This window comes from Colossoma macropomum, unplaced genomic scaffold, assembly GCF_904425465.1.
Source record: "Colossoma macropomum unplaced genomic scaffold, Colossoma_macropomum, whole genome shotgun sequence".
NCBI classification, from domain to species: Eukaryota; Metazoa; Chordata; class Actinopteri; order Characiformes; family Serrasalmidae; genus Colossoma; species Colossoma macropomum.
In genome coordinates, this window is record NW_023494792.1 from 27,789,809 (window position 1) to 27,802,442 (window position 12,634).

At 39.6% G+C, this 12,634-nt stretch overlaps 2 protein-coding genes across 3 annotated transcripts in view; one reads left to right on the plus strand and one right to left on the minus strand.

Annotated features, from left to right (window-relative positions):
- LOC118812065 (gamma-secretase activating protein) overlaps positions 1-3,791 on the plus strand; it is a 28,431-nt gene extending 24,640 nt beyond the window's left edge. For both annotated transcript variants that reach the window (XM_036576755.1, XM_036576754.1), the window contains 4 exons: positions 1,573-1,634; positions 2,182-2,286; positions 3,379-3,475; positions 3,570-3,791. In XM_036576755.1, coding sequence (XP_036432648.1) covers positions 1,573-1,634; positions 2,182-2,286; positions 3,379-3,475; positions 3,570-3,670 — 365 coding nt within the window. In that variant the 3' untranslated portion in view covers positions 3,671-3,791. The remainder of the gene's footprint in view (positions 1-1,572; positions 1,635-2,181; positions 2,287-3,378; positions 3,476-3,569) is intronic.
- A 942-nt stretch (positions 3,792-4,733) lies between these two features.
- The window catches only part of ccdc146 (coiled-coil domain containing 146), a 32,521-nt gene continuing 24,620 nt past the window's right edge, over positions 4,734-12,634 (minus strand). The window contains exons 16-19 of the mRNA XM_036576753.1: positions 7,823-7,951; positions 7,610-7,747; positions 5,856-6,104; positions 4,734-5,130 (exon numbers count right to left, since the gene is read on the minus strand). Of these exons, the coding sequence (XP_036432646.1) occupies positions 4,930-5,130; positions 5,856-6,104; positions 7,610-7,747; positions 7,823-7,951 (717 nt within the window). The 3' untranslated portion in view covers positions 4,734-4,929. The remainder of the gene's footprint in view (positions 5,131-5,855; positions 6,105-7,609; positions 7,748-7,822; positions 7,952-12,634) is intronic.

The window sequence follows — 12,634 nt, forward strand, 5'->3', positions numbered from 1 at the left end:
ATTAACTTTCTTGTGTCTTGTCCCGGTCTCAACATCATTTGGAGTCTTGTCTCGGGTAAACTGGACTCACTGAGTGCAGTGCTTGCATTTGAGTCAATATATTAACACAACTTATAAATAGAATAAAACAGTCCTGTCTCTACAGGCTTAAATACAATATGTTTGCTGCCAGTTGAGGATGTCATTCTTTTCAGTTATGGCTTAACTGGGTATTGTTTGTTTGTTGATGTTCATTGGTTCCAGAAAGTCAAAAATGAATATGTTTTAGAGAAAAGAGACTAAAAATAACCTTAATCACCATTTGCCTCCAAAGGCTATGATGTAAAGTTGGACTAAAGCCCTATTTGAGCTGGATTTGTTTTACCAGAGAAAGTAATTTGTGCGACTGGCTGATTTGTACTGGATAAAGTGTCTGGGTAATTTCCCTAAATTACCCAAAATAGGATGTTTAACATCAGCATCATGCAAGAGTTGCCACACTTCTAAACAATAACAACACATTGTGTGGCTAAATGGCAAACATGGTGCCAAAAAAAAATCAACACTGGACAAGGCAGAGACTTTACATTTCATTTTAGTGTGGGGCACCCGTTATCAATGGTGGTTCAGAACGATGATAATGGGAGGGAATATACAGTGAAAAAGGTTGCAGATTAAAGTATTCTTTTCATAAAATGATCCTGGTTATGTACTTCAAGTTAAAACAACAAATCTCTTTTACAGTATACATATGCAAAGACAGAGGTGTCAAATGAAACAACATATAAAAACATAGAAAAATGTGTTTCTTAGATCCCTTGAACACCTTTATTCATCAAAACACTCCCCGGGGCCAGAAAAGACGCTGCAGTTTGCAATATCAGTATCACAGTGTGCCAGTAATATTGTGAGGTAATAATTTAATGCGCAGCTCTGGTCTGGAGTAGTTTTTTTGCTTTTCCAGTGAAGGCACTGACTCAGTGGAGCTCAGAAGCATTTATGTAGCATACAATAGCTGATACTCATGACTCAAACCCACCTCACTGTAAGCAGTTTTAAATATTCACTCACTCTGACACTTTAAATTATTCTGAACTTTCATTATAATTTTAATGGAATATTCTGAGTTACTGAGTCACAGGCAGTGGGTGAATTATCAATTGTAAACGGTCAGTGAGAGCTATGACTCTTAAAAAGTGAACTTAGATATCTCTTTCTCTCTTTTTAGCAGGGTTTGTTTTAGTGCCAAGGCACATATTCATCCTCATCTGTACAATTTCTGGCAAAGAGACAAAACCAGCAGCCTATGAAGGCAAACGCTGTAGAATTAGGAGTTGGATGCTAATTAAGTCTGACAGAATGTAGATTGTTAAACTAAGAATGAGATTCTATTAGAACTTACAAGTGAATCAGCAGTTGGCAGGGTGGTTATTATTACCCTCAGGAGGTGCAGCGACTGAGGAACAAGTTCTATAAGGTGTCTTAATTTTATTAATGATGTCAAACAGAAATGGCTGTGCTTTGTACGTGTTTTGTTCTCTCTTTCTCTTTCTCCTTACTGGTCTGCTCTCATCCTCCCATAATTGTTGGCAGATCTAGATAACAGTGATGGCAGTGAAGAACTGAAGTTCAGTGTCCTGAAGAGACTTCCTGAGGTAACGTCTGTGCGCTCATATCTGACAGCTCCGCTGAAATTAGTCTTAATCAGTACAGACCGATTAGAGGAACTCTCATAGCTGTCTTCACTGTTTTTGCAGATGTCAGTTATTTTCATTATGAGTGGGAAATGGGATGTGAGTGTGTGCTAGTGAGCTAAGGCCTTTTTTTTCAGGTTCTAATGCAGCCAAAGGACATACAACAGAGAAATCGCATTTCTCCCACACAGATCAGCCCTGCTGCTTTATCTAAATACTCTGGAAAGCTGTTCTACTTTAAGTTTGCTTAAGAAATGCCTCCACCTTGCCAGATTTAATAACCACAGTTGTGCAAGTTGTTAGTCTTAGCCAGAGAACAATTCTGAAACTGTTTTTTTGCACAGATCACTTAGTTTGCCCAGCGTCTTAACTTAATGTTCGTTTATAACAAAGTGAATTATAGTGTTTCCATGAAGTCATATGAACTGACTGAATGGGCTGTGATTTTGAATATGGTGACTAAAGGTCTGACGGACTGATCACATATGTATGATGATTTTGATTTTAGTGTATGGAACAGAGAGTGTGTCAACTATGGGATCACCCGATCAGCTCAGCCTGCATCTCCAGAGAGTATGTGAGAACTCAGCTCGAGAAATACACCAAGACCAGGGTGAGTCTAGAGATTTTGTCAGTAAGAAAACCCACTTAGTCCCAAACCGAATGCAGCTAACTAATCAGTCTAATCAGGTGACATTACTGTATCACACTGAAACTAAAAAAGGAAACTGACACTCAATTAATCTGTTTAAAAAAAGTAGATATTTGAATTGAATATGTCAGATGGCTTGCTAGATGGGTGAATGAGAACATATTAGTGTTGTGCAACATACTGTGACAACCTGGACAGACAGAGTATCTTAAACTAATGACATTGTTCCACTGCACATTAAAGTAGCACACAAACTTACACCGGAAGATGAATGTATTGAAATAGACTTTGTTATTGTTATTGCCATTCAAACCTTGAATATTACACTCTGTGATTATATATAGACAAAGTAATAGAGTGCAGATGCTTCGAGACAGGTGTACTGCATGATACAATTAAGTACTTAACATCCTCCCATGCTCTGAGGCAGGGATAAAAATGCTGAGCATCGTATTCATACTCATCAAACCTCATGCCCTGTAGATGGGAGCAATGTCATCTTGGTAGAAAGCATCTCCATCAAGATAGAAATGTATCATGATAAGATTAAGCTGATCAGTCTGAAAAACCTTGTATTGGTTTGCAGAGACTCTTCCTTCAAACCATGCCAGTAAAATGATCCTTGATCATTAAAAAGACAAATGCACATGCGAGAGTTCACTGGTGCAAAAACAGTCAACAGAGATGTGAAAGAAAGTGATATGGTCAGATGAGTCATCCTTCCCCATATTCTTCACGAGTGGGCAAGTGAATGTGACATACACCAAGAAAACAGTCCAGGCCTGAATGCTTGACCCCTACAGTGAGGGGGGGTCTGGTTGCTCTCTTACGCTGTGGGGGGCAGTTCTCCAGTACAGTTCCGAAACTCTAAAAATCTATGCCAAGGCACTTTCTGATGGCTTGTGTTGGCCCAACACTTAACTTCACATTGTTTTTTCCTTTGTCTTCCTGTCATTTTATGTAATACTAATCATTAATGTTCCGAGTTGCCAGAGTGCTGCGATATTTGTGTCCTCCCCCCATTCAAAATTCAAAATGTGATGTGTTTCGCAGGGCTCAGTACAGTTGGACAGGGAAAAGACATGCTTCAGGCCTGAGTTCCTGCCATTAACCTACCTCGCCAGCATCCTCTCAGACATGGAAGAGCAAGGTATTTGCTACAAGAGATGTATCTGTGATGAAGAGCAGACAAGCCAGCTTAGATAAAACTGCCTTTCTGTATGTGTGTTTTCATTGTATTGTAGCTCCAAACCCCTTTGAAGAACAGGAGAATGTGGATGCCAGGTTTGTGGAAGAAACTGCACTGAAGCAGACTATGATCAAGCTGGGCTTGGAGCACAAGTAACAACAATGCAAACAGGAGGAAAAAGAATGTATGAGGTGGCTACACAAAAATCCCAAAACGTATCTGAAACGGAGACTCGGCGCTTACATGACAGGACGATAATAAATCCCACGTTGAGCAACGGAGACTCAGAACTGTGTCACATTAAAAACAATGACTAATATCCTGCTGTGTCAATCACACATGCTACAGCAGGCTGCCAGTCTCTTCTGAAACGTCCATTGCATTTTACTGGAAGCGCCAGATGCTTCACCTGGCACCCAAATGTAAACACACACAAACGTCTGCTCATTTTGATTACGAAATGTGGGGAAAATCTACATTACAGCTTTTCCACCCTTTTTAACACAATTAACATAACTGATTGTCAAAAGGGATTTTATATACTAGATGTCAATGTTTACATAACTGTTTATGACAAAAACTAAAAATATGTGAGCTTGGTCTGTTGTAAGTGAGACATCTCTCTTTATTGCCCATTTCCTGTAATAGAAGAGGATTACTATACAATGCCATGCCACTGTTTAAACTGCTACTTAATTATTGACTAAGCTGAATGAGGGATTGTTGTAAACCATGACTGTGCCCTGTGCTCTGTGCCCAGTTCCCCACCCAGCCCTTTTCCCAGTCTTTCATTCAGTAGGATTTCCTGTATTCCACCCTCTGTCCATCTGCTGCGAGAGGCATAATGAAGGGTTTGGTTACTAAACCAGCAAGTGGAAACAGGTGGGCTGGCTGAAGCTTCTGCTGTGTCTGAGTAATCTCAATATAAGAGTGACTGATAGAAGATATGCAAACCAGAGCATAAGAAAAGTATTTTTCTACAGTAGCATACTGTTACATCTGTTATGGTAATATAGAAAGATACTAAGGCAAATCCTCACCAAACGAGACCCATACAGTTCTTCAGAACCTGCTGTAATGTATGTGAGTTAGAGCTTTTGATTAATTTCTCCGTAGTGACTGTAAGCTTGGCTCTGGAGAGCACACAGCATGACCTGAACCCTTCCAGGCCTCCAGCCCTGGCAGGATTGCAGCGTATCTCTGAATTCCCCGCATGAACTCTCAGTTACAGTTAAGGGACAACAAAAACCAGCCCTGCCAGAAAGCATGAGCTGTCAAATTAAAAACATATGAAATAGCTGTGTTTATTCCTCTCAGCCAGTAAAAACTGTTCTGAAGACAGTTCACTAATGAAACGGGAAGGCATTTGGACTTTTATTTTCATGTTACAAGGATATGCTGTAGATATTAGTCCTCTAAATCTCTATAGGTTTGGGCTGAGGCTTGCGGATGTGGCGCATGTTGGTCCCGGGCACGCTGGGTTTGAAGGGAGCCAGAGCTCCGTATGGCTTGGGTAAAGGTAGGGGGTCTTCACCTGGGATATAAGCATTGGGTCGGGCCTCTGCTGTGGTGTACACTCCATTCGGAAGCTGATTTCTTTCTTCTTCCTCAGCAATCTAAAATATATAGATATACACACACCCCAGCACTATGAATACATCTGATTTATGCACAAAAATTAAACAGGAAACATACTAGATGTCATTATCAGCACTCTCAGCTCTCACTCTTTGTAAATTATACAGTTTTTGAGCTTCTGGCAGGTCTCTGGCCAGTCCTATAGTCCTTGCTTATCCTGCCAAAATGTCTTAGAACTGTAAAAGAATGGCAAGTGGGCACTAAGGTCTGCTCAGAGAACCTACAGACATGTATGATAGCATATACCAGTGGTTATTATTTGTTAATCTTAAAGAGCTAATAATGAATACAACATTAATCTTTGTGCTCACCAAAGTGTTTTCCTTTTCATGAAGAGCAAGTACTGCCAAAAAAATATTTTTTTCTTTTGCAAACTGTTGTTAAAAGCACATATTAATAATCTTTTTGCCAAAATGTGGGTTAAACAGCTGAAATGATTAAGAGCTGACATCACAACAAAAAGATAAAATATGTGGTCTACAGCATTATTTGCAAGATTTTACTGACACAAATACTTATATGTGATACTGTTTTCTCAAATTAAATCTGGTTAGTTTTTAATTTTGTGGAAAACTGATAAAGAAAACTAATTTGTACAAAGAACATTTTGAAAAGCTAGCTGTCCAGCTTGTACTCAGAATGTGTACTACTAGATGTGTGTGTGTGTGTGTGTGTGTGTGTGTGAGAGGATGGTGAGGCTGACCCGGGCTTTCTCCTCTGCATCTGCTTGGCGGCGGTGCTGTTCTCGGAGGCAGCGCTGCCACTCTTGCTCTATGCTATCTGACGGTGGCAAGCCCTGCTCTAACCTCCTCTGGCACGAGTCCAGCTGCAGCTCCCTCTCACGAAGCTCCTGCTGCAGACACAGCGCCTGCGCCTGCCGCATGGCTAATTCTGACACCACAGCCATCAGCTTCTTAGTGCAGTCCTTAATGCGGCTCTGAAATTCATTCACCTGAGGAGAAACATACAGCACAGTTTCAGCACATATCACTGCAGAAAAGACAGCACAATACAGACAGAACAGTAGCTTAGCAATTAATTTACTCTGTAGTGGCATCTCTCTCTTTCTCTCGCTCTCTCTCTCTCAACTTCACATGGCTTGAGATGTGTGATGATTCAGGCGTGCCGTTTACACAATGCTAATTGCTGGGGTAATTGTCAGCTACATTAGTCCTGTAGCTCTAGTGTAAAACCAGAGCAGCAAACTTCAGACACTAAACATGTTTTGACTGATTAATTCTTATTTGGGGTAAGGCGTAAATATAACATGTGCGTGTTCATGCGGGGCACACTAAAAATAACCAGCCAGCGTAGATGGAGCTAGATGTTCTACCGTACTTTCTTTACCATATTATCACTACATAAAGGAAGCACGATGCTGCCTTTGGGTTTGAATGCACAGTGATTTGATTTGAGCGAACATGCAAGCACATTCAGGTTTATTCACATTCATATCAGTGAAGTGCTAACAGTGAAAGAGGAGTGTGAAGTCCATTCACGTTCACAGCTGATTTGTCATACAACTATTACCATGGAGGTAAAAGTAATAAACAATATCATTTACTCTAAGTCAGCATAGCACAACACATCCTTCCAATCATACACTGTATGGCCAAAGGTTTGTAGACACCTGCTCATTTATTGCTTCTTCTGAAATCAAGGGTATTAGTAGGGAGTGTCCCCCCTTTCCTGAAGTAACATCCTCTTCTGAGAAGAGATGCTGAAACATTGCTGTGAGGATTTGATAGCATGCAGCCACAAGGGCATTAGTAAGGTCAGGTACTGATGTTGGATGGTTAGTTCTGGATCTCAAATGCTGCTCCAACTCTTCCCAGAGGGACTAGACAGAGCTCCATCACTCCAAAGAACACAGTTACAGTTCTTGGTGTTGGCACTGGGCATAGTGATCTTAAGTTCATGTGCAGCTGCTCTGCAGCGTATCATTCTATTGTCAGTGCTTCTTAGGGAGATCATGATTAAACAACTCTGTCAGAAAAAGCTGCACCTTAAAGTAGATAAATTCATTAACTAAAAGGGTATCTTTTATATATATTTATATATTATATATTTATATTTTAAATATACTTTTATATATTTATATTTTATATTTTATATATACTTTTGGATATTTAGTGTACTTTTAATACAACATACACTCCTGGTGCTTAGAGATAATATTACATGCTGCTGAAGGGATTAGTGAGGGAATAAGAGAAGTATATGCGTGTGTTTTGTTGATGTTGGGTTCAGCGGAGATCGGTCTACAAACAACACAGATGGTAGGGTTGCCTACATATCCTTTCCCAAAATCTCTCTGTGACATGTAAGTCAGACTAGATTACTGTGAAGATTCTGAGTGTCAGTGTAAGTGAGCCAACGTAAGACTGACTGTATGAGCTAAAAAGAGTGGCACACCTCATACGTGCAGGTTAGTTCAGACTGTGCGTCTTTGCTTACCCTCTTGGCCAGTTTTAGTGTGTCCTCTTTACCGTTCTCTGCCTTGGCACAGATGTTTTGGGACAGTCGTGTCACCTGCTCATAAACCAGCTCTTTTTCCAACAGCTGAGCCTCTCTCTCTGCTAGACGCTCCTCCAGCTACAAACAATGAAAAGCACAATGAAATGGCTACACAAATTTTCAACAGAGTACAACAGTGAAGTTTACCTGTACCTGTTCTATCTTCTTGATGAGCTCTACAGGAGACGGGTCTTCACCACTCAGCTTACGTGATCGCTTCTCTGTAGCTTGGTCCTCAAGACTCTTCTCCAGAGACAAAAGGCGGTCCTTACACTCGGACAGCTAGCACAGACGCACACCATAAACTCTAATCAGACTTGAAAACTCATGAGCAGTGAAAAAAGTGACAAGTTCAGAAACTAATCCCTGGTGGCACTGATCCTAGGAGGAAATTTCTGAGATTTCTGAAACAGAAATACAGGAGTAAATGCTGAGGAATTATTTGGTTCAATTATGCAAAAATAAAAAAGTTGGGACGCTGTGCAAAATGTAAATAAAAACAAAATGCAATGATGTGCAAATTATTTAAACCCTATATTTCATTGAAAATAGTACAAAGACAACATATAAAATGTTGAAACTGAGAAATATTATTGTTTTGTGAAAAATATATGCCTATTTTGAATTTGATGCCAACAACACGTTCCAAAAAAGTTGGGACAGGGGCAACAAAAGGCTGGCAAAGTTGTGTAATGCTAAAAAAACACCTGGTGGTCAGTAACATGATTGGGTATAAGATGAGCATCCCAGAGAGGCTGAGTCTTTCAGAAGTAAAGATGAGGAGGGGTTCACCACTCTGTGAAAGACTGCATAATCAAACAATTCAAGAACAACATTTCTCAACATAAAATAGCAAAGAACTTGGGGATTTCATCATCTACAGTACATAATAACATTAAAAGATTTATAGAATCTGGAGAAATCTCTGTACACAAAGGACAAGGCCAAAAACCAGTATTTGCTGGCTGTGATCTTTGGGCCCTCAGGCGGTACTGCATTAAAAACAGACATGATTCTCTAGTGGAAATCACCGCATGGGCCATTTGATCAACATGTGAATTTCTTTTTGGAAATTATGGACGCTGTATCCTCCGGGCTAAAGACCACTCAGCTTGTTATCAGTGCACAGTTCAAAAGCCAGTATTCATGATGGTATAGGGGGGCATTAGTGCACATGGTATTGGTGACACGCACATCTGTGAAGGCACCATTAACGCTGAACAATACATGTTTTGGCAACATATGCTGCCATCCAGATGACGTCTTTTTCAGGGAAGGCCTTGCTTATTTCAGCAAGATGATGCCAAACCACATTCTGCACGTATTACAACAGCATGACTCCATAGTAAAAGAGTCCAGGTGCTAAACTGGCCTGCCTGCAGTCCAGACCTGTCACCTACTGAAAGCATTTGGCGCATTATGAAATGAAAAATATGACAAATGAGACCCTGAACTGTTGAGCAGCTGAAATGGTATATCAAACAAGAATGGGAAACATTTCACTTTCAAAACTACAGCAGTCGGTCTCTAGTTCCCAAACACTTACAGAGTGTTGTTAAAAGAAGAGGTGATGAAACACAGTGGTAAACATGCCCCCATCCCAACTTTTTTGGAACGTGTTGTTGGCATCAAATTCAAAATGGGCATATATTTTTCAAAATCAATAACATTTCTCAGTTAACATTTGATATGTTGTATTTGTACTATTTTCAATAACATATAGGGTTTAAATAAATTGCAGATCATTACATTTTGATTTTATCTACATTTTGCACAATGTCCCAACTTTTTTGGAAATGGAGTTGTACATCACGTCCAAACAAATTACTGTTTTTGAGGTATTTTGATTTATTTGTTAAAAATCTGTTGCGTACCAGACCAAAAGGTCAATTTATGTATGAAATTTGGAACATATCTGCTTTTGAGACCCAACATCTATTATAAATAGAAACCTACATTTGTGATTTGCTGGCTCCATAAGGTGCTTGGACCCCAATGATCGTTATTTACAATGTAATCTGTAGATGAGCACTAAACTCTCATAGTGGTTACAACAGTCCACAGAAATTAAAAAAAGGATCACGTTAGATACTGAATAAACTGGGTTAAGATAGTGTTCATTCCGAATCCTGAATTCTGACATACTGTATGGTAACCGGCTTCAGCAAAAGACAAGTGATTTGAAATAGACACTGATCACTGGTTGGATTTCGTGAATAAAGAACAAGGGTCAGAAATAACAAGACATCTTTTAGAGCACAGCCTCTTGTGTGCACCTCAGCTCCCTTTTATTAGTAGGTGAAAAGAGAGACCAATCATTAAAGACTCCCAGGTATTTGCTATGAAAGTCTTGTAACAGACACTGCTCCACTATATTCACACAACAAACTAGAGACCGTATTCATAGAATATAAAATACACAGTACTGACAGAGACCACCTTTCATTTATTTAACTTCCAGTTATAAATTACAAATTATTCATCTTTGACCATCAGGAAAAAAAAGCAGAAAACATATTTGACACAAAGTGACACACAAGACAGCCTCAACAACTAAATATAATATCATATTTTTTTCAGTATGCAGTGTGTCCACTCTTTGTCTTTATTACAGCTTCCACTCTTTTCAGGAGATCTGCTTTCAGTCTTCAAATATGCAGGACTTTTTTCCACACCTCCAAAGTTCAGTCTTAGAAGTTGGTTGCATTTTCTGCTTCTCACAATCCAGGTAATCCAAACACATTCAGTGATGTTGAGGTCTGGACTCTGGGGTGGTCTGTCTATTGTTGGGAAAACACCAGCAGCTTCTTTGTTTGATTTGCAAATGTTCCTCTTTTTTGTCTCTTTTTTCTCAGTAAGGGCTTCTTGGCAGCTACACATCCTTTCCGACTCATACTGCTGAGTTGTTCTTCTCACAGTGGAAGGATGGATGGGAAACACCTGTGGATTTTTTCAGATCTGAGGCAAGAGTGGAGCTTGACTGTCTCTCAAAGATGAAAGCTTCAAGCCTGGTTTATCTGACGGGGACAGTTTTGCTGGCCTACCAAGTCTTGGACACATTTTCAGGAAGATTTTTAATTAAAGTCTGACTCTAGGAATCCTTCTGTAGAAGAAGACACCCTTGAGATTGTTGGCTCTGCTCTGAATGAGCAGTGATACTGATTTATAGCTGATCAAAGCTGTGTCACTTAACTAGATACAGACTAGCTGAAGACACATGCACATGCACACGCACTGCTGCTCCAACTATGTCACAACACAGAAAACATCAGGCGCCAACAAGTATGTGTGTATGTCGGGGAGATTTTGCATCTTGCAGAAACCAACAGTGGAAACTTTTTTCCGGGAAATATAACACATTTAAGTGTCCTGAGACAGATTTCCCTCATGTGCCTCTTACGTGAAACACAAACAGCATGGCAGTGAGTGAGCTGGACTCGAAGGAAACTGTATTTAAAAAGAATGCTGGCACTATTCAGCTCTTACAGAGAGAGATGTTCAAAAAACACTGCAGCCTTTTTAAACAGAAAGTTCTCTAACAGCTCTTTATGGCAGAAAAATAGGATCTCTGGTGTAGTGATTCCAATGGGAAAAAACACATGCACGTACACTGCTGCTCCAACTATGTCACAACACAGAAACATACGGCGCCAACAAGTATATGTGTGTGTCAGAGAGATTTTGCATCTTTTTGTCTGGCATTACTGCACTCAAAAGCACAAATAAGGTTTTGATTCACACTCAAAAGCACAGAAGGTTTTGTTTCACACTTTAAAGGCCTTATACAGAAGACCCTGATGCTATTACAGAAACGGCCTACTGCTGCGTTCCAGCTCCAAAGGGTGTGGTGAGAAAAACACTGAGAACTGGCTCACTCATGCAACTGTGATCTCACCACAACATCGAGAACATTCAACAAACAATTCAGAAAAGAATTAGAGCAGAAATCTCTAAGTAATAAGTGATACACATCTACTAAACCTTTCAGTTCATTTAAAACCCCCAAAGGTCGGACAATGTTAGCAAAAAGAGCTCAGTGTATCAGGTAAGGTTTCTTTAAACGTGTTGCGCAGTCAGAAATTCCACCTCTACAGCATCTTCACAAAGTAGTGACTGTAAATCAAGGCTGCAAATCAAGGCAGACTGCAGATCTCCCTAATGTCTCTCAAACCTTCATTAAAACAGGAATACGTGTTGAAGTCTTCAGTGAGCCGACGCCCAGAAAGACATCAACAACATAAATAAACCTCAGAGTGCAAATGTCGGTAACTGGGAAAGATCAGTTCATTCCCAATGGATGGAAAATGTGAAGAGGCTGCGTTGATTTTGTGACCACATACAAAATTAAGTACAATTCTGAACATCTCTCCTACCGGAACCTTTAGGAGTCACTATAAAAAACTTGATAGTTTCCATCCAAAAGGTTTGTCAGTGTAGGTTATGGAAAGGGAAATTTAACGGATGTCAACAAAACTTTTTTTTTGTTAAACTTTAGTGGAAAAATTGTTTGATGATACCTGAAAAGTTGCAGAAACCTACATTGGATACTATATATATATATTATATAATATATTATATAATGATTACAATGGGAAAAAAATAATAAAAATAAAAACAAAACTAAAAGAAAATTTCCTTATCAGTAGGTTATGGGGAAGTCAGGGAAGCCAATGTTGCGACATACATGAAATTAAAGGTGGAAGCATGTCAAACTTTTTTTTGTAGGAAATTATGTAACAATGTAAAGCATTTTTTCAGTAAAAGTCAGTTTGATGGAAACAAGCTGCTGGGCAGCAAAAATCACTTTTTTTTGCAAATTCTCATTTTATTGCTTGCAATTTGCAAAAGGTAGCTAGTGTTAGAGCTGCAGACATTACAAACGGGGTAAAACCTGGAAGTTTCTGTGGGTAAACTCCAGAGAGCTCAATCAGGGTGAGAGAGGGTGAGAGACACAGTGTACTAAGG